Source organism: Rana temporaria, chromosome 5 (genome assembly GCF_905171775.1).
Source record: "Rana temporaria chromosome 5, aRanTem1.1, whole genome shotgun sequence".
Lineage (NCBI taxonomy): Eukaryota > Metazoa > Chordata > Amphibia > Anura > Ranidae > Rana > Rana temporaria.
In genome coordinates, this window is record NC_053493.1 from 399,591,938 (window position 1) to 399,614,582 (window position 22,645).

Sequence of the window (22,645 nt, forward strand, 5' to 3'; positions counted from 1 at the left end):
CCACTAGGATGAATATTCCTGAGATCGCCCATTAAGCCACACATTAGTCCAGGCTTACTGCTAGAACAAGACAGACTTTAATGTTATATCACACAGCTTATATGTAATTTCCAAAACTGTTACAATGACAAATCTCCGCCCCCCTCACACTGGGGCTTCCATACAGATGATTAGGCAGACACGACGGAGCCGATGCTGAAAACACATTTTCTTTAGACAATGACATCAATGACGCTGATTACTAGTTGTACTGAATACATTAACTAGACCGCTCGACCCTGCATATAGAGAGATAATTACCACACTGGAGCAATCAGAATAATTAACACAAGCCACTTAAACACAGATCTCCTTCACACAACACAATAGAGCAGGGATCCTCAAACTACGGCCCTCCAGCTGTTGCGGAACTACACATCCCATGAGGCATTGTAAAACTCTGACATTCACAGACATGACTAGGCATGATGGGAATTGTAGTTCCTGAACACCTGGAGGGCCGTAGTTTGAAGACCCATGCAATAGAGCAATTAACCTTTAGAAATAGTGAGGGGACATTAGCACGTCAATAACCTGTTAGCCGAGGACAGAATTACACAGGGCAAGCAGGGAGAATTAGACTGAGACATATAGGCAAATGCATCACACCTGTGTACTGTGTTTGTTTATTTTTGACACTTTTTTTGGTGAATGGGTAGGGGTACACTGAACTCATTCACATAGGGTAGGGGGTGCCCCCTTAGTTTCTGATAACCCCCCTCCCACAGACCCTGACAGCCACCAGCCAGGGTTGTCGGGAAGAGGCCCTTGTCCTTATCAACATGGGGACAGGGTGCTTTGTAGTGGATGGGGGGGGGGGGTGGGTGCAGGCAAAATCGGGAGGTATGGGGAAAAATGGCTCCTGGTGACTTATGAAAATGAGGTAGTGCCCGATGCTTGGCCCAACCAGCCTACTCCCTGAGTGAGTCTTCTGAGACAGGGCAAATGCTGAGGTAGTGCTGGTGATTCTGGACCTTGAAAAAATTCTGCAGCTAACTTTTGCCAGAAGAGTGTGGAAAGCACCCCATTCAAAAATCCAGCGCCCAAAGATAACTTCAGGCTACTCTGTCACTGTCCAGTCCACCAGGGTCCGGGTGCAGCACTACAAGTGCCAAACTAAGAACGACCACACTAGGTAGCTGCGGGTTGAAGGGAAAACCTTCAGCAGTGGTGTAGAGAAAAAAAGCTTTAGCTAAAGGAAAAAAAACTCTAGCAAAATAGGTTAACCTTACAGCAAGCAGCAAAACTAAATAGTCATAGGACACTAGAAAAACAAAAATTAGGCATGCTGGTAGTAGAGTAAGTTGTCCTTGGTTGGCCTATGGCTTTTTGCTGGTGTCCAATCCTCCTATAGGCAACAGAATAGCCAGAAGGGTAAAGACTCCTGCATCCCTCAGTGGACAAGAAGGAATCTTGTTGGCAAACGTACTTAGGAGGTACAATTGTAATTGATTGCCGGCTATAAATTGTTTTCTCGTTTATTTCCTATTTAGGTTATAGAGACCAGACAGATGGATGCACCTTATTTTTTGCCAGAAGTCATTTTTAGAGATAAATGCAGGTAATACGAACATTTTGAAGAAAGATTTGATGCTTAAGGTGTACCTGTAATGTGATACTAAAGGTTCGTTAAAGGACTGCGGCCGCGGGACCCGATCGCCGCCGGTGTCCCGCGATCAGTCACAGGAGTTGAAGAACAGGGAGAGGTGAGTGTAAACACACCTTCCCCATTCTTCACTGTGGCAATGTCACTGATCGTCTGTTCCCTGATATAGGGAAAAGCGATCAGTGACGTTACGCGTCCATCCCCGCCCCCCTACAGTTAGAAACACATATGAGGTCACACATAACCATTTTAGCGCCCCCTGTGGTTAACTCCTAAACTGCAATTGTCATTTTCACAGTAAACAATGCATTTTTATAGCACTTTTTGCTGTGAAAATGACAATGGTCCCAAAAATGTGTCAAAATTGTCCGATGTGTCCGCCATAATGTCGCAGTCACTAAAAAAATCGCTGATCGCCGCCATTAGTAGTAAAAAAAAAAAATTATAAAAATTTCATAAAACTATCCCCTATTTTGTAAACACTATACATTTTGCGCAAACCAACCGTTAAACGCTTATTGCGATGTTTTTTGAACAAAAATATGTAGAAGAATACGTATCGGCCTAAACTGAGAAAAAAAATGTATATCTTTTTTGGTGGATATTTATTATAGCAAAAAGTAAAAAATATAGATTTTTTTTCAAAATTGTTGCTCTATTTTTGTTTATAGCGCAAAAAATAAAAACCGCAGAGGTGATCAAATACCACCAAAAGAAAGCTCTATTTGTGGGAAAAAAAGGATGCCAATTTTGTTTGGGAGCCACATCGCACGACCGCGCACTTGTCAGTTAAAGCCATGCAGTGCCGAATTCGCAAAAACTGGCCAGGTCCTTTACCTGCGTCAACTACAACTGTGGGCACCCGGCCGTGACAGCTTTCAGCTTCACGGCCGGGCACCCACTGTGCATGCGCGAACGGCGCAGCGCTCCCTGATTGGACAGGCGATCGTGTCACGTTTTCCAGGTGATCGCCTACAGGGAGGGGCCACTAAAAGGCGATATGACGTATTGCCTTAGTGGTCCCTGGGCGGAAGGAGGAAGTGGGACAGAAAGTCCCGCTCCTCCTGAAGCCCCCACTCCCCCCCCCCCCCCCCCCAAGAAAATTACATGCCAAATGTGGCATGTAAGGGGGCGAGGAGTGGATTAAGCAGATGTTCCACTTTTGGGTGGAATTCCGCTTTGATTAAATGTTTTTTTTTTTTTATATATAATCAAAGTTTTTATTGAAGTCTTCACAAAATATCAATACATAAGGTTGAGAGAGATATTATCAACAGACTTACATTGATGGTAACATATAGATAAGAGGTGCTGTGTCAAAACTTTAAAATCTAGATGTGAAGTTGGTATTTCTTTATCGTACATCACGGGACACAGAGCGGCATTCATTACTATATGGGTTATATGGAGTACCTTCAGGTGTAGACACTGGCAATCTCAAACAGGAAATGCCCCTCCCTATATAACCCCCTCCCATAGGAGGAGTACCTCAGTTTTTACGCCAGTGTCTTAGGTGTTAGTCATGGTTTAGCTTGCCTCCGCATCCTTGGGATTAGGTGAGCTACCGGTTCTGTCCAAAAAAGCCTCAGCGCTAAAGTGGTCAGTAACCGGACCCCAAACCCTTGGGGTATAGCCCATAATGCTTTTCTTTTTAGAGAGCTGGACCCTGGGCCCAGAACTTAGAAACCTTTGGGTACCTAAAGTTTTCTGTTGCCAGGGTGCTATATGGGCCCAGGACAGTGGATCCTTCATAGGAACCCAGGGCCTGAAGGTCTAGACATCCCCACGGAGATGGGGGAAGATTGGGCCTCTTGCTTGGCAAAGTCCTGCGGCATGGAGCAGGTAAGTGAGGGGAAAACTTGCGGAACTTGGTTCTTAGCAGGTTTTTTTCTGGGGGGTCACAGGGGACATGCCTAAAGTTATGCACTGCATCTGGCAAACTAGTCACATATCATAAAGATAGGATGGCTCTCTATGTATTATTCCCCATAAGATGTGACCTCCCTTGTAGTGTTGGAAAAGCATTGAGTGGGGCCTGTGTTATATAAAAATATATGTGTGTGTCAGAGAGCTTTGCTTACCTGCAGGCCTCCAGGCGATGCTCCATTCAGTCTTCCTCCTCAGAGCCTGCAAGCAGGCAAAACGCTGACCTCCTCATGGTTCCAGGCTGCAGGCTGCAGTTTGCTGGAACAGAGAGGTCCCTTCCTCCCAAAATCCCCCCCCCCTCCCCCTGTCGGGAGGGGCATTTCCTGTTTGAGGTTGCTGGGGGGGAAGGGCGGGTCAGTGGCTTAAAGGAAGGGGCGGCCCTTCCTTGTTTGTTCCATCAATACTTTGGAACTGAGGAGAAAGACCAGAGCGGCAGCACGGGGCGCCGAGGACACACAGTGGCCAGAAAGGATATTGCAGTCTTCAGAGGACTGTTTTGTCAAGCCTAGAAATAGGCTGTTTCTTTTCCATCTCATAGTTTTTCTTTGCAATACTACTCAGGGGGACAGAATGTTTTTTCTTTCCTGGATTTGAAACAAAAACGAAAAAAAAAAAAAAAAAAAAAAAAAGTCATCTAGGGGAGAGGAAGCATTTTTTTATCCCCCAAACAGGTGTTTGGACAATTAACTTTTATAGTTCCAAATACCAATAGGTAGCAGGTGTACCTCGGTATTGTACCATGGTATGCCGCTGTTTTCCCTACAGGGAGCCTTGGGGCCATCGGGATCTGGGGCTGGAGCTGACGCGGGTCAGTCCAACCCTAAGATGGTCACGGAGGAGGTATTACTCACCTCTTTAAAAGAGATGCAGAAAAGCATGGGAAAAATGATATCCGCAGCTATGCGGGGCAGTAAGCGGAATAGATCTCCGTCGCCCGAGCGCGGACCCTCAGAAGAGGAGGTCCTTTCCTCAGGGGAATTGGACGACCTCTTGGACACGGACCAAGTAGGTTCAGGGATCGAAGACCCGGATACAGAGGAGTCTGGGGCAGTCTCCCTGAGGGAGAGCTGGTGGATTCAAGGATTGTCGGACTTGGTCCATAGGACATTCAACTTGCCAGTACCAGATCTCCAGGTATCGACTGTTTCAGCTTTGGGCTCACTGAGGGCGCCTCAAAGCAATGCTGTGTTTCCGATCCATCCTCTATTAGAGGGAATTTTGTTCCAAGATTGGAACAAGCCAGATAAGATCTTCTTACCACCTAAAAGGTTCTCTGTCCTATATCCTATGGAAGAAAATTTTTCCAAAAGATGGGCTACTCCTGCAGTGGACGCAGCCATCTCATGTGTTAACAGATCGTTAACATGCCCTGTAGAAAACATACAGGTGTTCAAGGATCCAGTTGATAAGCGCTTGGAAGCACTACTTAAGAACTCCTTCACTACTGCAGGGGCAGTAGTACAGCCAGCTGTGGCTGCGATTGGGGTCGCTCAAGCATTATCGGATCAATTTAAGCAGATGCTTAAACTTATTCCGGCCCAGCAGGCAGAAAAATTTTCGGATGTCCCTAAGGCCATATGTTTTACGGTAGACGCAATCAAGGATTCTATCCAGCAAGCGTCACGTTTATCGTTATCCCTTATCCATATGAGAAGACTCTTATGGTTAAAAAGCTGGGAGGCTGAGCCCCCATGCAAGAAGCTCCTGGTAGGGTTCCCCTTCCATGGAGGACGACTCTTCGGAGAAGACCTAGATAAATACATTCAGACCATTTCAAACGGCAAGAGTACTCTCTTGCCAACTAAGAAGAAGGTTCAGGGACCTGCGTTTAAACGACAGTATTCCCCTGGGCAGGGGCCCTCTAATGCCAAGCAGTATCGACGGCCTCCTGCAAAAGCAAACTTCGGCTTCAACAGCAGATCACAAGGACAGGCTGTTAGAGGCAAAAGGCAGTGGTTTCGCAAACCAGCAAAACCAGCCCCCAAGCCAACCTTATGAAGGGGCGCCCCCACCCACGAAGGTGGGGGGAAGGCTGCGACTCTTTTCAGAGATTTGGGAAGCCAGCATTCCCGACGAGTGGGTACGGTCTTCCGTGGCCACAGGCTACAAATTAGATTTCCTAAGGTTTCCTCCTCCTCATTTCCAGAAGTCGAGGATTCCAAACGATCCGGAAAAGGGAGCCGCATTAAGATCGGCATTAGATCATCTACTTTCCCAGGAAGTAATAGTAGAGGTACCAGTCCTGGAACAGGGGCTGGGTTTCTACTCCAACCTATTCATCATCCCAAAATCCAATGGAGATGTCAGGCCAATTTTGGACCTAAAGATGGTAAATGCATATCTAAAGATCCGCTCATTTCGGATGGAATCCGTGCGGTCAGCAGCTGCCACACTCCAGAAGGACGACTTCATGGCGTCCATAGACATAAAGGATGCCTACCTTCATGTTCCAATTTATCAGCCACATCAAAGATATCTACGCTTCATGGTGGCTTCGCGTCACTTCCAATTCGTGGCGCTTCCCTTCGGGTTGGCTACGGCCCCCCGGGTGTTCACGAAGGTCCTAGCTCCAATCCTAGCCAAACTAAGGATCCAAGGGGTCACGATCCTAGCATACCTGGACGACCTCCTAGTCATAGATCACTCGTCTCCCGGCTTGGAGCGAGCAGTGGCCCTCACGGTCCAATACCTCGAGAGGTTCGGCTGGGTCCTAAATCGAGAAAAGTCAGCTTTCCAGCCCACAAAGCAGTTGGAATATCTCGGCATGAGATTAGACACAGAACAACAAGGAGTGTTCCTACCTCTGAGGAAGGTAAAAGCCATCAAGGAATTAATCCTACTGGTTCTAAGCAAGAAAGAACCGACTATTCGCCTATGTATGAGGTTACTAGGCAAGATGGTGGCCACATTCGAGGCGGTACCATACGCCCAGAGCCACACTCGCATCCTACAGGCAGCCATCCTGTCAGCATGGAGCAGAAGGCCACAGGCCTTGGATATCCCGTTGCCGCTCTCATCAAGAGTCCGACAAAGTCTGTGTTGGTGGTTAGACCCTCAGAATCTACTGAAGGGGAGGTCTTTCAGCCCAGTGGCTTGGAAGATAGTGACCACAGACGCCAGCCTGACGGGCTGGGGAGCAATTTTGGATGGTTGCACTCGCCCAAGGTACTTGGGCAAAGCCAGAGAAGCAGTTGCCCATCAACATCTTGGAGCTCAGAGCTGCTCGACTAGCCCTCAGGGCTTGGACGTCAAAATTGCAGGGGTTCCCGGTGAGAATTCAATCAGACAATGCCACGGCCGTGGCACACATAAATCACCAAGGGGGAACCAGGAGTCAAGCCGCTCAGAGAGAGGTGAGCTTGATTCTTCTATGGGCAGAGGCTCATGTGCCCTGCATATCGGCAATATTCATTCCAGGAGTGGACAACTTTCAGGCGGACTTCTTAAGCCGCCAGACTCTATGGCCGGGGGAATGGTCTCTGCATCCACTAGTCTTTCAAGCACTCTGCCAAAGATGGGGAGTGCCGGACGTGGATATCATGGCATCGAGACTCAACAAGAAACTAGACAGGTTCATGTCCCGCTCAAGGGATCCGATGGCCTGCGGAACCGATGCGTTGGTTTGCCCTTGGCATCAGTTCAAACTTCTTTATGCGTTTCCCCCGCTCCAGTTACTACCCCGCCTGCTGCGCAGGATCCGGGTGGAGCACATACCAGTCATCCTGGTAGCTCCAGCATGGCCCAGAAGGGCATGGTACTCACTAATCTTAAGGATGGTAGTGGGAGACCCTTGGACTCTTCCTCTACGGCCAGACCTGCTATCGCAAGGTCCGATCCTCCACCCTGCCTTACGGCATCTAAATTTGACGGCCTGGAAGCTGAATCCCTGATTCTCAGGGGTAGAGGTCTGTCTCAGAAAGTAATCTCTACCCTAATCAGAGCCAGGAAACCGGTCTCTAGGGTGATTTATTACAGGGTCTGGAAGGCCTATGTAGGCTGGTGTGAGTCCAAGCGATGGCTTTCTCGCAAATTTACCATCGATAGAGTATTAAGTTTTCTCCAGCTAGGAGTGGATAAAGGATTGGCATTAAGCACAATCAAAGGACAGATTTCTGCTCTGTCAGTGTGGTTTCAGCGGCCGCTGGCCACCCACTCGCTGGTTAAGACCTTCCTTCAAGGGGTCTTACGTATTAGACCTCCAGTTATATCCCCGCTTTGTCCGTGGGATTTAAATCTTGTTCTGTCAAGTTTACAGAAACAACCGTTTGAGCCGTTGGCTGATATTCCTTTGGTTCTACTGACAAGGAAGTTAGTATTTTTGGTTGCCATAGTTTCCGCAAGAAGAGTTTCGGAGCTGGCAGCCTTATCCTGTAAGGAACCATATCTTGTTTTTCATAAGGACAGGGTCGTTCTCCGCCCTCATCCTTCCTTCCTTCCGAAGGTCATATCCAGTTTTCATTTGAACCAGGATTTGGTATTACCATCCTTCTTCCCTAAACCTACTTCCAGAAGGGAAGGGTTGCTGCATACCTTGGATATTGTCAGGGCCATCAAGGCCTATCTTAAAGCTACAAAGAAGATCCGGAAAACAGATGTGCTGTTCATTCTACCGGATGGGCCCAAGAAGGGGCAGGCAGCTGCAAAGTCCACCATTTCTAGGTGGATTAAGCAATTAATCACTCAGGCCTACGGCTTGAAAGGGTTGCCTCCTCCAGTATCATTAAAGGCTCATTCTACTAGAGCCATGGGCGCCTCCTGGGCAGCACACCACCAGATCTCTATGGCTCAAGTTTGCAAGGCGGCAACCTGGTCTTCTGTCCACACGTTTACAAAATTCTACAAGTTGGACGTAAGAAGGAATACTGATACTGCCTTCGGGCAGGCAGTGCTGCAGGCTGCAGTTTGAGACCCTCGGATTCCGGGGGCTCCTCTTGTTCGAGTTAAATTTAAAAATTTTATTTTTCTCAACTAAGTTGGATTTATTATGATTTGAGTATATCTCTAAATTAAATCCTTTTGTCTTGGAGATGTTCTCCCTCCCCTCATTGTAAGCATTGCTTTGGGACATCCCATATAGTAATGAATGCCGCTCTGTGTCCCGTGATGTACGATAAAGAAAAAGATTTTTAATACAGCTTACCTGTAAAATCTTTTTCTTGGAGTACATCACGGGACACAGAGCTCCCACCCCTCTTTTTTGAGGACCATTTTGGGAGGCATACTGCTTGCTACAAAACTGAGGTACTCCTCCTATGGGAGGGGGTTATATAGGGAGGGGCATTTCCTGTTTGAGATTGCCAGTGTCTACACCTGAAGGTACTCCATATAACCCATATAGTAATGAATGCCGCTCTGTGTCCCGTGATGTACTCCAAGAAAAAGATTTTACAGGTAAGCTGTATTAAAAATCTCTTTTTTTCTGATGGTGTCGATGTTATCTCCACACCCCGGCACCCCAATTTGGGCACTCACTGTGCCATGGGGGGGGGGGGGGAGTTAAAGGGTCACTAAAGGAATTTTTTTTTTTTTTTAGCTAATAGCTTCCTTTACCTTACTGCAGTGCTGGTTTCATGTCCTTTTTGCTCGTTTTTGCTCTAATCCTTCTCTGTTCTGAACACTTCCTGGTTGTTTCCTGATGAAAAAAGTCATGGGAGCTTTCTCTCTGTGGTCACTAATCAAGGAGGTGTGATTACTGTGTGTCTAAAACCCCTCAACACCAATCAGTTTCGTTTTACAAACCATCACTGCCCTGTATTGGCTCTGAGTTTCTGTACATCACAGAGCATGAAACGGCATGCAAAAACGAAACTGAAACTGCAGGTACATTATATGATTGATTTTTATCTATTTTTAATAATTTAGGAATCGGTTAAAGCAGAGTTCCAACCACAATTAGCATGTATGTCCTTTCATCCTGAGTTTTTATAATATAAATCCGGTCACTTACTATTTTACAATCCGCCGCCGATCCGCATAGATATTCGAAAAAGATAGTTTATAAAACTATATCTACACCGTTGTCATTTTGCTTGTGGGCATTGTGAAGCCTACAAGCACTTACTTCCTGGAAGTCTTGGATAGGGAGTGATAATTGGACAGCGCACTGCATCCTGGGAAATGATGACACACATTTCCCAGGAGCATTAGAGGGAGATGATGTCAGAATCCTAGGCGCTTTCAAAGGCAGATTTCGTGGGACCGCATAGCAACAGGCATTTCCAGATGAGTAAAAAAAAAAAAAAAACTTTTTTTTTTATTTTTTAGTCGTAAGCTACAGTTTAAAGCAAAATTGTTTTTTTGATGGAACCTCCACTTTAACTATTATGTCTTTATATCCTGTAAACAGTCATTTCAGCAAAAAAAATTTTTTCCTTTACAACTCCTTTAACCTTACCAACAATCAACTGTTAAAACTTGGGTAACATAAAATAGCATTGAAATGCAGGAACAAGTAAGTAGGACACAGAACTCAATTCTATTAGGAAATAGTGTGTGTTAGTGCTGTACTTCGTGGGTCAGCGATCCAGGGTTCCCAGTTTTGGTAGAAAGTTGCGGTAGTTTAAAAATGTGTATATATATATTTTTTTTTTTTTTAAACAAAATTGCGTTTGAAAAACTGTTGTGCAAATACCATGTGACAAAAAAAAAACATTTCAACGACCACCATTTTATTCCCTAGGTTCTCTGCTAAGAAAAAATATATAATGTTTGGGGGGATTATAAATACCGTATATACTCGAGTATAAGCCGAGTTTTTCAGCACATTTTTTTTGTGCTGAAAATGACCCCCTCGGCTTATACTCGAGTCACCTTTTTGCGCCTGATCCCTTCAAATTTAGGGACCCGGTACCGGCTGGCCGTAGGTCCCCTGGACCCCAAACTTGGCACAAACTCTTCCTCTACAAGTGTGCAAAGTTTTTTGTCCAGGGGACCTACGGCCGGGGAGCACCGATTTTTTTTTTTTTTTTTTTTTTTTTTGTTTTTTTTTTTTTTTTTTTGTTTTTTGTTTTTTTTGTTTTTTTGTTTTTTGTTTTTTTTTCAAAGCCGGGCACCCCTTCCATAGACTCCCAATGGTAAATGGTAATTTCTTCAGTAAATTTGGGGACCCGGTTCCCGACAGGTCGTAGGTCCCCTGGACCTGAAACTTGGCACACAAGTAGCCCCATTTCTCCTCCACAAGTTTGCAAAGTTTGTTGTCTGAAAGACCTACGGCTGGGGAGCACCGATTTTTCAAAGCCGGGCACCCCTTCCATGTTAAACGTCAGTCTAGTCATTGGCACAGTGAGGCATGCAGATGGACACCCTAGGCTTGTACTCGAGTCAATATGTTTTCCCATTTTTTTGTGGTAAAATTAGGCGCCTCGGCTTATATTCGGGTCGGCTTATACTCGAGTATATACGGTATATAATGTTTGGGGGGTTATAAGTAATTTTCTAGCAACAAAAATACAGATTTCAACTTGTAAACAAAAAGTGCTAGAAAAGGCCGGGTCTTCCAGTGGTTGAAGTGATAAAACGTGAAGAAATTTTGCCCTGAAATACACTTTTTTTTTGTGTGTGTGTGTGTGTGTGTATATATATATATATATATATATATATATATATATATATATATATATATATATATATATATATATATATATATATATATATATATATATATATATATATATGATCTAGAAATGGTTGCATTAATATTTAAGCGTGGAAAGTACTTGGAGTTCTCAGAAATAGTGAATGTCAAGCCTTTTCTTTACATTAAAAATAAAAACTTTTGCTTTCAACAACCACTTTCCAGAAAATTCTATTATTTTTTTCCAAGGCATTCTCAGGGAAAGTGTTCTGAGAAGGAGAGGGGATTCCTGGTAGAGAGAATGGGAATAAAAGGATTCCCAATCAATTGTATTAGTCTAAGGATGTGCGCCGAGGAGAAATCCTATAAGCATCTCCTCTGTGTTATTTCTCTGAAGAGACTGGCAAGCTTTCAACGAGAGAAAGAGAGTGAGCTCCTCTAAAGCCTCGTCCACGCGATAGGTTAACCAGAGGACAATGGTCTGATGGACCGTTGTTATAGGTTAACCTATGAAGCTGACTGATGGTCAGTCGTGCCTACACAACATCAGTTCAAAAACCGATCGTGTTAGAACGCGGTGACGTAAAACAAAACGACGTGCTGAAAAAACGAAGTTCAATGCTTCCAAGCATGCGTCGACTTGATTCTGAGCATGCGCGGGTTTTTAACCGAGGGTTGTGCGTACTAACGATCGGTTTTGACCTATCGTTTAGCAATCCATCGGTTAAATTTTAACGCAAGTTGCCATTTTTTTAACCGATGGTTAAATAACCTATGGGGCCCACACACGATCGGTTTGGACTGATGAAAACAGTCCTTCAGACCGTTGTCCTCAGGTTAACCTATCGTGTGTACGAGGCCTGACCTGCACTTTACAGGTCATGTTGAAATGTACAGAACAGCAGTTCCTAGGTTTGATTTTCTTAGTTACGCCAATCCTGAAAAGTGCTATGGTGTCCCGTCTCCCCAGAGTATAAAAGAGAAGAGAGGCGCCTCTAAGCAATATGGTTACATTTAATGAAGGTACAACATTTAGCAACTCGCATGGTTGATGTTTAACCACTTCCAGACCTGCGCACGACGATGTACGTCCTTTTTTTAAAGATTGATATCTCGGTAACGGCAGCAGCTGCTGTCACAATCGAGGTATCGATCTTTAGTGTGCGCGGTCTGGCACACGATAACGGCGGTCTCCGCGGCGGATTCGCCGCGAGATCGCCGTTATCGGTGGTGGGAGAGGGCCCTCCCGCCGCTCTCCCACGCCCTCCGCCGCTTACCGGAGCCGTCGGTAGCGGCGGAGGAAATCGGGACTGTTCGGCAGCTGAGCGGGGACGAGACTGAAGGAAAAATCTCCTTCGCCCGTCCCCCATAGCTCTGCTGGGCTTAAAGAGACAATTTTTTTTTTTGTCATTTGAAAAATTACAGTTTCAATTTTATTTTTTTATTTTTTGCATTTTAGTGTAAATATGAGATGTGAGGTCTTTTTGACCCCAGATCTAATATTTAAGAGGACCTGTCATGCTTTTTTCTATTACAAGGGATGTTTGCATTCCTTATAATAGGAATAAAAGTGATCTTTTTTTTTTTTCAGTGTAAAAAGTAATAAAATAAAAATAAATAAAAATAAATAAGAAAACAAAAAAAAATTTTTTAAAGCGCCCCGTCCCGACGAGCTTGCGCGCAGAAGTGAACGCATACGCGAGTAGCGCCCGCATATGAAAACGGTGTTTAAATCACACAAGTGAGGTATCGCCGCGATCGTTAGAGCGAGAGCAATAATTCTAGCCCTAGGCCTACTCTGTAGCTCAAAAAATGCAACCTCTAGAATTTTTTAAACATCGCCTATCGAGATTTTTAAGGGTAAAAGTTTGACACCATGCCACGAGCGGGCGCAATTTTTAGGCGTGACATGTTGGGTATCATTTTACTCGGCGTAACATTATCTTTCACAATATATAAAAAAATTGGGCCAAATTTATTGTTGTCTTATTTTTTAATTAAAAAAAGTGAATTTTTTCCAAAAAAAGTGCGCTTGTAAGACCGCTGCGCAAATACGGTGTGACAAATTGTATTGGAATGACCACCATTTTATTCTCTAGGGTGTTATAAAAAAATATATATATATATAATGTTTGGGGGTTTTAAGTAATTTTCTAGCAGAAAAAAATGTTTTAGTCTTGCAAACACCAAATCTGAAAAACACCTAAGGTCTGGAAGTGGTTAAAAGAGGCACATCTAAGTATTCAGGCATCCCGGGTAAAGCTTTCCACATAGAGCATCCTCCAAAAATCTGTAGAATACGTATCGTCCTAAACTGTGAAAATCTTTTTATTTATATATTATATATTTTTTTTGGGGGGGGGGGATATTTATTATAGCAAAAAGTAAAAAATATTGTTGTGTTTTTTTTTCCAAATTTGTCTCTATATTTTTGTTTATAGCGCAAAAAATAAAAACCGCAGAGGTGATAAAATACCACCAAAAGAAAGCTCTATTTGTGGGGAAAAAAGGACATTAATTTTGTTTGGGATCCACGTTGCGCAATTGTCAGTTAAAGCGCTGCAGTGCCGAAGCGCAAAAAATGCTCTGGTCTTTGGCCAGCGAAATGGTCCGGGGTGTTTTTTCACCTTAATGTATCCTATGCATTATGGTGAAAATAAATCTGATGCTTACAGCCATTGGCTCCCGCGGCTGTCAATAAAATCCAATAACGCGGACGCCTAGGGGGTGGGGCCGAGTCTGGCATTAGTGTCTATGGACAAATGCAGGACTCAGGAGCGCGCCCGCAAGGTAACCCCCTCCGCTTCCCAGAGGGGGTTATCTGAGGCGGGGAGGAGCCGAGAGAGCTGCCGAGGGACCCCAGAAGGCTAAGATCGGTGCCACTCTATGCAAAACGGGCGGCACAGTGGAGGTAAGTATGACATGTTTATTATTCTTTTTTATATATATATATTCAAACCTATACAATCACTTTAAAGTTTGAGATTTTGGCGATTGGGTTTACACATTGTGGATGGCAATCTTTATTTTTCTATTCTTTCTATTTACAGCCTACCAAAATCTCTGGACAAACACGATAAGAATGTCTACTTCCTAACCAACAAAATTGCGGAATCCCTGGGTGGCAGTGGATACAGCGTGGAGAGACTGTCCATCGCCTATGTGCCCCAAGTGACGGGTATGATTTGTCCCTTCTTCAGTGTTCTATGGAAAAGTGTACAAATGTATCGAAGAAAAACACTGACCAGCCACATACTCTCATGTTCAGCTTTAGAAAGTCTACAATGCCCTCTGGGAATACAATTTTTTTTAGTGTTTCAATGCCTACAGAATAACCATAAGAAAAGCCAATAGATTTCCTTCCTGAAATATATAGGAACTGTAATTTTAGGACCGAGTACAAGTACCGATACTTTTTTCATATAATCGCCGATACCGAATACCGATACTTTTTTTTTAATTGTGTCCATGTGTCCCCAAATGCAGCCGTGTCCCCAAATGCAGCCGTGTCCCCAAATGCAGCCGTGTCCCCAAATGCAGCCGTGTCCCCAAATGCAGCCGTGTCCCCAAATGCAGCCGTGTCCCCAAATGCAGCCGTGTCCCCAAATGCAGCCGTGTCCCCAAATGCAGCCGTGTCCCCAAATGCAGCCGTGTCCCCAAATTCAGCCGTGTCCCCAAATTCAGCCTTTTCCCCAAATTCAGCCTTTTCCCCAAATTCAGCCTTTTCCCCAAATTCAGCCTTTTCCCCAAATTCAGCCTTTTCCCCAAATTCAGCCTTTTCCCCAAATTCAGCCTTTTCCCCAAATTCAGCCTTTTCCCCAAATTCAGCCTTTTCCCCAAATTCAGCCTTTTCCCCAAATTCAGCCTTTTCCCCAAATTCAGCCTTTTCCCCAAATTCAGCCTTTTCCCCAAATTCAGCCTTTTCCCCAAATTCAGCCTTTTCCCCAAATTCAGCCTTTTCCCCAAATTCAGCCTTTTCCCCAAATTCAGCCTTTTCCCCAAATTCAGCCTTTTCCCCAAATTCAGCCTTTTCCCCAAATTCAGCCTTTTCCCCAAATTCAGCCTTTTCCCCAAATTCAGCCTTTTCCCCAAATTCAGCCTTTTCCCCAAATTCAGCCTTTTCCCCAAATTCAGCCTTGTCCCCAAAGAGAAAACCAACCCCCGCCCCCCCGCGCGCGCTGCCGCCTAGTTAATCAGCGCGGGGAACATTACAGCTTTCATTCGAATAGCTGTGTGTTCCCCGCCGCGCCTCGTCATATACAGCCCCTCCCCCTTGTCCGGGCACTTTGATAGACAGATCACCCATCCAATCCTGGGATGGGTGATCTGTCTATCAAAGTGCCCGGACAAGGGGGAGGGGCTATATATGACGAGACGTGGCGGGGAACACACAGCTATTGAAATGAAAGCTGTAATGTTCCGCGCGATGATCAACTAGACAGCGGCGGCTATGACCAAGCATTGAGGTTCAATGTGAAACGCGTCAGCTGTTTATTTCCCACTGTATGCTGTTTTTTGTAGTGCATTTACAAGTACTCGCGCAAATGCTCAGTATCGGTACCGATACTAGTATCGGTATCGGGACAACCCTAGTTATAAGCTCATGGTATGGCGGATTGGAGGGGATTGGGCACAGACGCGCAGATAGACGCTAGCTTTTATAATGTCTTGTTGAGTTGTGTTAGAAGAAAAATGGTTATACACTCCACGAATGTCGAACTTCTTTCTATAGCTATTAAAAATGTAAACTAGTAACCCACATTTTTGATGCCATTTGCGCTGGCATTAAAGGGAAGTTCTGAGCAGGTAGGTCTGGCCTGTGCCACATGCCTCCTAATGAATGGCTTTGATTCACTGAATGGTTCAGTATGTATTTGATGCATATGAGACCATTGAAATTAATGACAAAGATAAGCCTCATAAATACTCCAAATCAACTGTTAACCACTTCCATACCGGGCACCCCCCCCCCCCCTTCCTGCCCAGGATAATTTTTGTCACGCTTTGAATGACAATTGTACGGTCATGCTCCACTGCACCCAAACAAAAATGTTATCATTTTCTTCCCACAAATAGAGCTTTCTTTTGGTGGTATTTGATCACCTCTGCGGTTTTTAGTTTATGAGCTATAAAAGAAAAAAAAAACTACAATTTGCACTGATAGGCGGCACTGATGGGCACTGATAGGTGACACTGGATAGGCAGCATTGATGAGGCGCTACTGACAGGCATTACTGATATGGCACTGTTGTGGGCACTTATGGACATTTCATAGGGGACAGGCTGGCGAATGTTTGGCACTGATTGTCACATTTTGATGGGGGCTGTGCTGATTATCAGCACTTCCTGGTTAACGAGATGATCAGCTGTGATTGGTCACAGCTGATCACGTGGTCAGAAGCCTCTGTCAGAGGCTTCATACCACGATCGGAGTTTCTGTGTGTCAGACTGACACACAGCACCTCCGATCGCCGCACTGGGCGCCCGCCGACAGTGATATCCTGATCACGTCATATGACGTCCAGTCAGGATATCGCAACCACTTTGCCGCCGTTGTTCTGCTATAGGGCGGGCGGCAAGTGGTTAAAGTTTATATTTGAGAACTTGCTTACACCCTAAAGGGTTTGAATGTCTCTCTGTTTAGTCGTGGGATTTGCACAGCTCTATCACCTAACACAGCTAGCCTGTAGTACGGCTTCTATGAATACACTTGCGTGGCATGGGTGAGTATAGCCAGGCTCTCTTGGTGAGAGCCTATGACATCCCCACCAGTTGTATTAACCCCAGCTGCACTGGAAGATTAGGGGGTGCAGGTGGGGCATCGGTGGAGGAGGATTTCTACTGACAGAAGAGGAATTGGCACAAGGGACACATTGGCCGCGATTCAGAGAGATCGGCGCATCTTTAGATAGGCGTAGCGCATCTCATATGCGCTACGCCAACGTAACATAGAGAGGCTCGTACTGTATTCACAAAGCACTTGCTCCCATATTTACGCCGGCGTAACGTAAATGGGCCGGCGTAAGCCCACGTAATTAAAAGTAGCAAGGCAGTGGGCGTGTTGTATTATAATGAAGCGTGACCCCATGTAAATGCATGGCCGAACGAACGGCGCATGCGCGCGCATGCTCAGAATCACGTCGAATTTACTCCCTAAGACACGCCGGGTCCATTCATGCGACATGAATGTAACCTACGCTCAGCCCCATTCACGTACGCCTTACGTAAATGACGTAAAATACGACGCTGTTCCTGCGCCCATACCTTAACATGACTTACCCCTGCTTTATGAGGGGTAAACTTACGCCGGTCGTACGCCTTACGTAAACGGCGTAGCTTACTGCGACGGACGCAAGTACGTTCGTGAATCGGCGTATCTAGCTCATTTACATATTCGATGTGTAAATCAACGGAAGCGCTCCCTAGCGGCCAGCGTAAATTTGCACCCAAGATACGACGGCGTAGGTGACTTACGTCGGTTGTATCTTGCCAAAATTCAGGCGTATCTGCTTTCCTGAATAAGCGTATAGATACGACGGCGCACATTTTGACTTACGATGGTGTATCTGGAGATACGTCGTCGTAAGTCCTTTCTGAATCCCGGCCATTGTAATGACTAAGGCTGGGTTCACGCTATTGCAAATTGGATGTGGGGGTTCACTGCATCCAATTCACGTGTCAGGAGATTGTGACCGACTCGTTTTTCAGCTTTTTTTCTTTTTTAAATTTGGTTGCACTTTAACCGGTTCCCGACCGACTCACGCAGATCTACTGCGGCAAAATGGCTCCCCTGGACCAAATACCGTATGGGTACGTCATTCCCTTTTTCAGCCATCAGAGGGTGTGTGCCCGCTGCACACCGCCGGCCACGCAGGATCACGTGCACGAGCGCCAGAACGGGGATTTTTGTGTGTAAACACACAAATCCCTGTGCTGTCAGGGAAGAGGAAACATAGTTTGTTCCTACTAAGTTGGAAAAATGACGTGTCTCCTCTCCTAGTAACTCCAATCCCCACACAGTTAGAACATGCTGAGGGAACACAGTTAACCCCTTGATCTCCCCCTAGTGTTAACCCCTTCCCTGCCAGTGACATTTACACAGTAGTAATGCATTTTTATAGCACCGATCGTCAATATAGATGTCAATGGTCTCAAAGTATCACGTGTCCAATCTGTCCGTCGCAATGATGCAGTACCGCTAAAAATCTCAGATCACCGCCATTACTAGTAAAAAAAAAAACAATAAAAATGGCAATAATCTTTCCCATAGTTTGGTTTGCGCAAAAGTTATAGCATCTACAATCAATATACGCTAATTGCAATTTTATTTACCAAAAATATGTAGAAGACATATTGGTTTAAACTGATGAAGAAATAAAAAAAAAAAATGTGGATATTTATTATAGCAAAAAGTAAATAATATTGGGTTTTTTCACTCTTTTTCACTTTTTTTTTTTTTTTTTTTTATATCGCAAAAAATAAAAACCGCAGAGGTGATCAAATTCCACCAAAATAAAGCTCTATTTGTGTGAATAAAAGGACGCAAATTTCGTTTGGGTGCAGCGTTGCATGACCACGCAATTGTCAGTTAAAATTACGCAGGGCCAAAATTGTAAAAAGTGCTCTGGTCAGGAAGGGGGTAAAATCTTCCGGGGCTGAAGCGGTTAAACTAGAACTAAAAAGCATTTTTTTTTTTTGGATAGAGTAAGGGAAGTTTTTTTTTTTGCCATATAGGTCCCATCGGGACGATTCTACCTTCACTTCCTCTTTCCGCCTACGGGCCGCCTAGGCGACTCCTCCTCTCCACCTAGGCGGCCCCTCCCTCTAGGCAATCTCCTGGGACACGTGACAGATCCCAGAAGATCGCCTGTCCACTCCGAGAGCGCAGCGCGTGCCCGGCCGTGAAGCCGAAAGCTGTCGCGACCGGGTTCCCAGAGTGGCAATGGAAGTGCCAGTGGAGAGGAGCGACGCTCCGGGCGGCTGCATCGCCGAACCATGGAACAGGTAAGTGTTGGTTTATTAAAAGTTCAGCAGCTGCACTTTTTGTAGCTGCTGACTTGTAATAAATATAAAAAGCCTGGAACTCCGCTTTAACCACTTGCCGCCCGCCAATGACAAATTGACGGCGGCAAAGTGGTTGTAGAATCCTGACTGGACGTCATATGACGTCCTCAAGATTCTGAGCCGCTGCGCGCCCCCGGGGGCGCACATCGCGGCGATCGTTGTTGCAGGGTGTCAGTCTGACACCCCGCAACACCGATCTCGGTAAAGAGTCTCTCACGGAGACTCTTTACCACGTGATCAGCCGTGTCCAATCACGGCTGATCACGATGTAAACAGGAAGAGCCGTTGATGGCTCTTCCTCACTCGCGTCTGACAGACGCGAGTATAGGAGAGCCGATCGGCGGCTCTCCTGACAGGGGGGGTTCGCGCTGATTGTTTATCAGCGCAGCCCCCCCTCGGATCGCCACACTGGACCACCAGGGAAGCCCACCCTGGACCAGGGAAGGGCAAAAAAAAAAGTCTGGGGGAAAAAAAAAAAGATGCCAATCAGTGCCCACAAATGGGCACTGACTGGCAACATTGGTAAATCAGTGCCACCCCAGTGTCCATCAGTGCCACCCCAGTGTCCATCAGTGCCACCCCACAGTGCCCATCCATGCCCAGTGCCCACCTATCAGTGCCCATGAGTGCCCATCTGTGCCGCCTATGTGTGCCCATCTGTGCCGCCTATGTGTGCCCATCTGTGCCGCCTATGTGTGCCCATCAGTGCCGCCTATGTGTGCCCATCAGTGCCGCCTATGTGTGCCCATCAGTGCCGCCTATGTGTGCCCATCAGTGCCGCCTATGTGTGCCCATCGGTGCCGCCTATGAGTGCCCATCAGTGCCGCATACCAGCGCCGCCAATCAGTGCCACCTCATCTGTACCCGTCAGTACTACCTCATCGATGTCCATCAGTGCCATCTCATCGGTGCCCATCAGTGCCGCCATATCAGTGCCCGTAATTGAAAGAGAAAACGTACTTATTTACAAAAAAATTTACAAAAAAAAATAAAAACGTATTTTTTTTTCAAAATTTTCAGTCTTTTTTTAGTTGTTGCGCAAAAAAAAATCGCAGAGGTGATCAAATACGACCAAAAGAAAGCTCTATTTGTGGGGAAAAAAAGGACGCCAATTTTGTTTGGGTACAGTGTAGCATGACCGCGCAATTGCCATTCAAAGTGCGACAGCGCTGAAAGCTGAAAATTGGCTTGGGCGGGAAGGTGCGTAAGTGCCCGGTATGGAAGTGGTTAAGTTTACTCCTGCCCGTAAGATGATGGGGGGTCAGATCCTTGCTGTGTCTGCCCACCCCTTTTATAGGATAATTGAGAGTCACAGGGAGTCATGCTGTGTCTGTGCCCACCCCCCATTTTTTTTTAAGACAAATAAGAGCCGTGCTGCGTCGGTCCCTGCCCCCGCAAATTGAGCTAGGGCGTGCGGGGGAGGCGTTATCACACAGTCTGTATATGTGTACTGTTGTAGGCATGGGGACCACATGAACCAAGTGCATTTTATCACAGAAAGGCATGTTTTGTTATGTGGCTGGTTCAGATGTAAATAATGTCTTGTAAAGTCCTATAATTATTTTTTAATTATGCTCACTGTTAATTAATGGCTTACTTTTTAGTTAGACTGTAGGTGTACCTTTCTAGATTTAAGGATCTGTATTGTATATATTTACATTTTATTTGTATTTTGCAGTTGCACCTTTTGTACGCCTTCTTACCCTTCAGCAATGACCAGTCATTTAAGGGACCGTTCCACTCAAAAATGATATTTTGGATATAGGAGGAGCTTATCGGGTCGAGTTCCCCATTGGCTTCTAACATCTCATTATCTCATATTAGAGCTGCACGATTCTGGCAAAAATGAGAATTACGATTTTTTATTTTTTTTTGCTTAGAATAAAGATCACGATTTTCGTGGCGTAAAATCTTTCACACTATACAAAAAAATTGGGCTAACTTTACCGGTTAAAAGGGTGAAATTCTGCGCCAAATAAATAAATGATTATAAATTAGAAAAAGCTGCTCCTCTTGAACAATACTGAATTGTAATGGTTGAAGGAATAGATAGAGGACGCTAAACCACAAGCAGTAGATCGTGATTTAAAATATAATAGAACAAAATAGTGAAATGAATAGCAATTACATGTGCTACATACAAAATCAATAAATTTACAGATGACTCTGTAACATAAGTGAACCCAATCAATTTGAAAATTCTCTGTGTCATAAAAATAAATGACAAAAATAGTCCCAATACTGTGCATAAATAGACAATGAAATCTTCTTATTTTGCCGTGATCTTGCTAAAGTGAAGAAAGTATAGAGTGCCACCACCACACTTTTATCTTCTTTACACCCAAGGTGTGTTGAAAATTAAATGCTCTTACCAGAACGAGTTGACTACTTTAATTAAAAAGATAGTCACACAGACTTGAGCAGGATTGTGCCTGCACACATGATGATATGGAAAACATATGCAAGCCTCATCTCCAGGCGTTCCATTTGGGGTATGTATGCAAAAAAAACAGGAGAATCCAATAGCGTAATATTGCTTTTAATTAAAATATCAATTAAAACAAGGAAAAGCCAAATGGCCTCTTACTGTAAAAGTGCCTACCCGGCACTGGGGCTGCAGACGTTTTCACCGTCAATCCGCGGTTTAAAAATCGGTTCCAGGGGTAGATGCCACCGCCGTAGCGTTACCACGAGTTCCCAGCTGTCAGCTCACAGGACGGGAGGACGTCACGTGACCAGGTACCGCCTCCGACGTACGTTTCGTTGGATGAATGTCTTCAGGGGGATGAAGACGTACGTCGGAGGCGGTACCTGGTCACGTGACGTCCTGTGAGCTGACAGCTGGGAACTCGTGGTAACGCTACGGCGGTGGCGTTTACCCCTGGAACCGGTTTTTAAACCGCGGATTGGCGGTGAAAACGTCTGCAGCCCCAGTGCCGGGTAGGCACTTTTACAGTAAGAGGCCATTTGGCTTTTCCTTGTTTTAATTGATATTTTAATTTAAAGCAATATTACGCTATTGGATTCTCCTGTTTTTTTTGCATATATACCCCAATTGGAACGCCTGGAGATGAGGCTTGCATATCTTTTCCATATCATCATGTGTGCAGGCACACTCCAAAATAGAAAGATCGGGAAATACTTTGTCAAGATCGCAATGGGAAAAAAATTGCGATAATGATTCTTGACGGTTAATCGTGCAGCTCTAGCTCATATCTATGTTCCTGCCCATTCTTAAGTCTTAATGCTGATTGGACAACAGATCAGTTGCTGGCTACTTCTGTTCCTACTTCTGTAACATAAAATCGAATACCAAATTCCCACAGGAGGAGTGAGACACTCTTGTGATTGCCATGGCCAGATTTGGAAACTCGAAGGCTTATGTGTCAATATTGAAGTTCCTGTTTGACGTGTGAATACATTTTGTCGCTCCTCTA

General features: G+C 45.2%; 1 protein-coding gene across 1 annotated transcript in view; it reads left to right on the forward strand.

The window, feature by feature from the left end:
• EFR3A (EFR3 homolog A) overlaps positions 1 to 22,645 on the forward strand; it is a 225,687-nt gene that overhangs the window by 167,966 nt on the left and 35,076 nt on the right. Inside the window, exons 18-19 of the mRNA XM_040354978.1 lie at positions 1,533 to 1,600; positions 14,195 to 14,322. Coding sequence (XP_040210912.1) covers positions 1,533 to 1,600; positions 14,195 to 14,322 — 196 coding nt within the window. The remainder of the gene's footprint in view (positions 1 to 1,532; positions 1,601 to 14,194; positions 14,323 to 22,645) is intronic.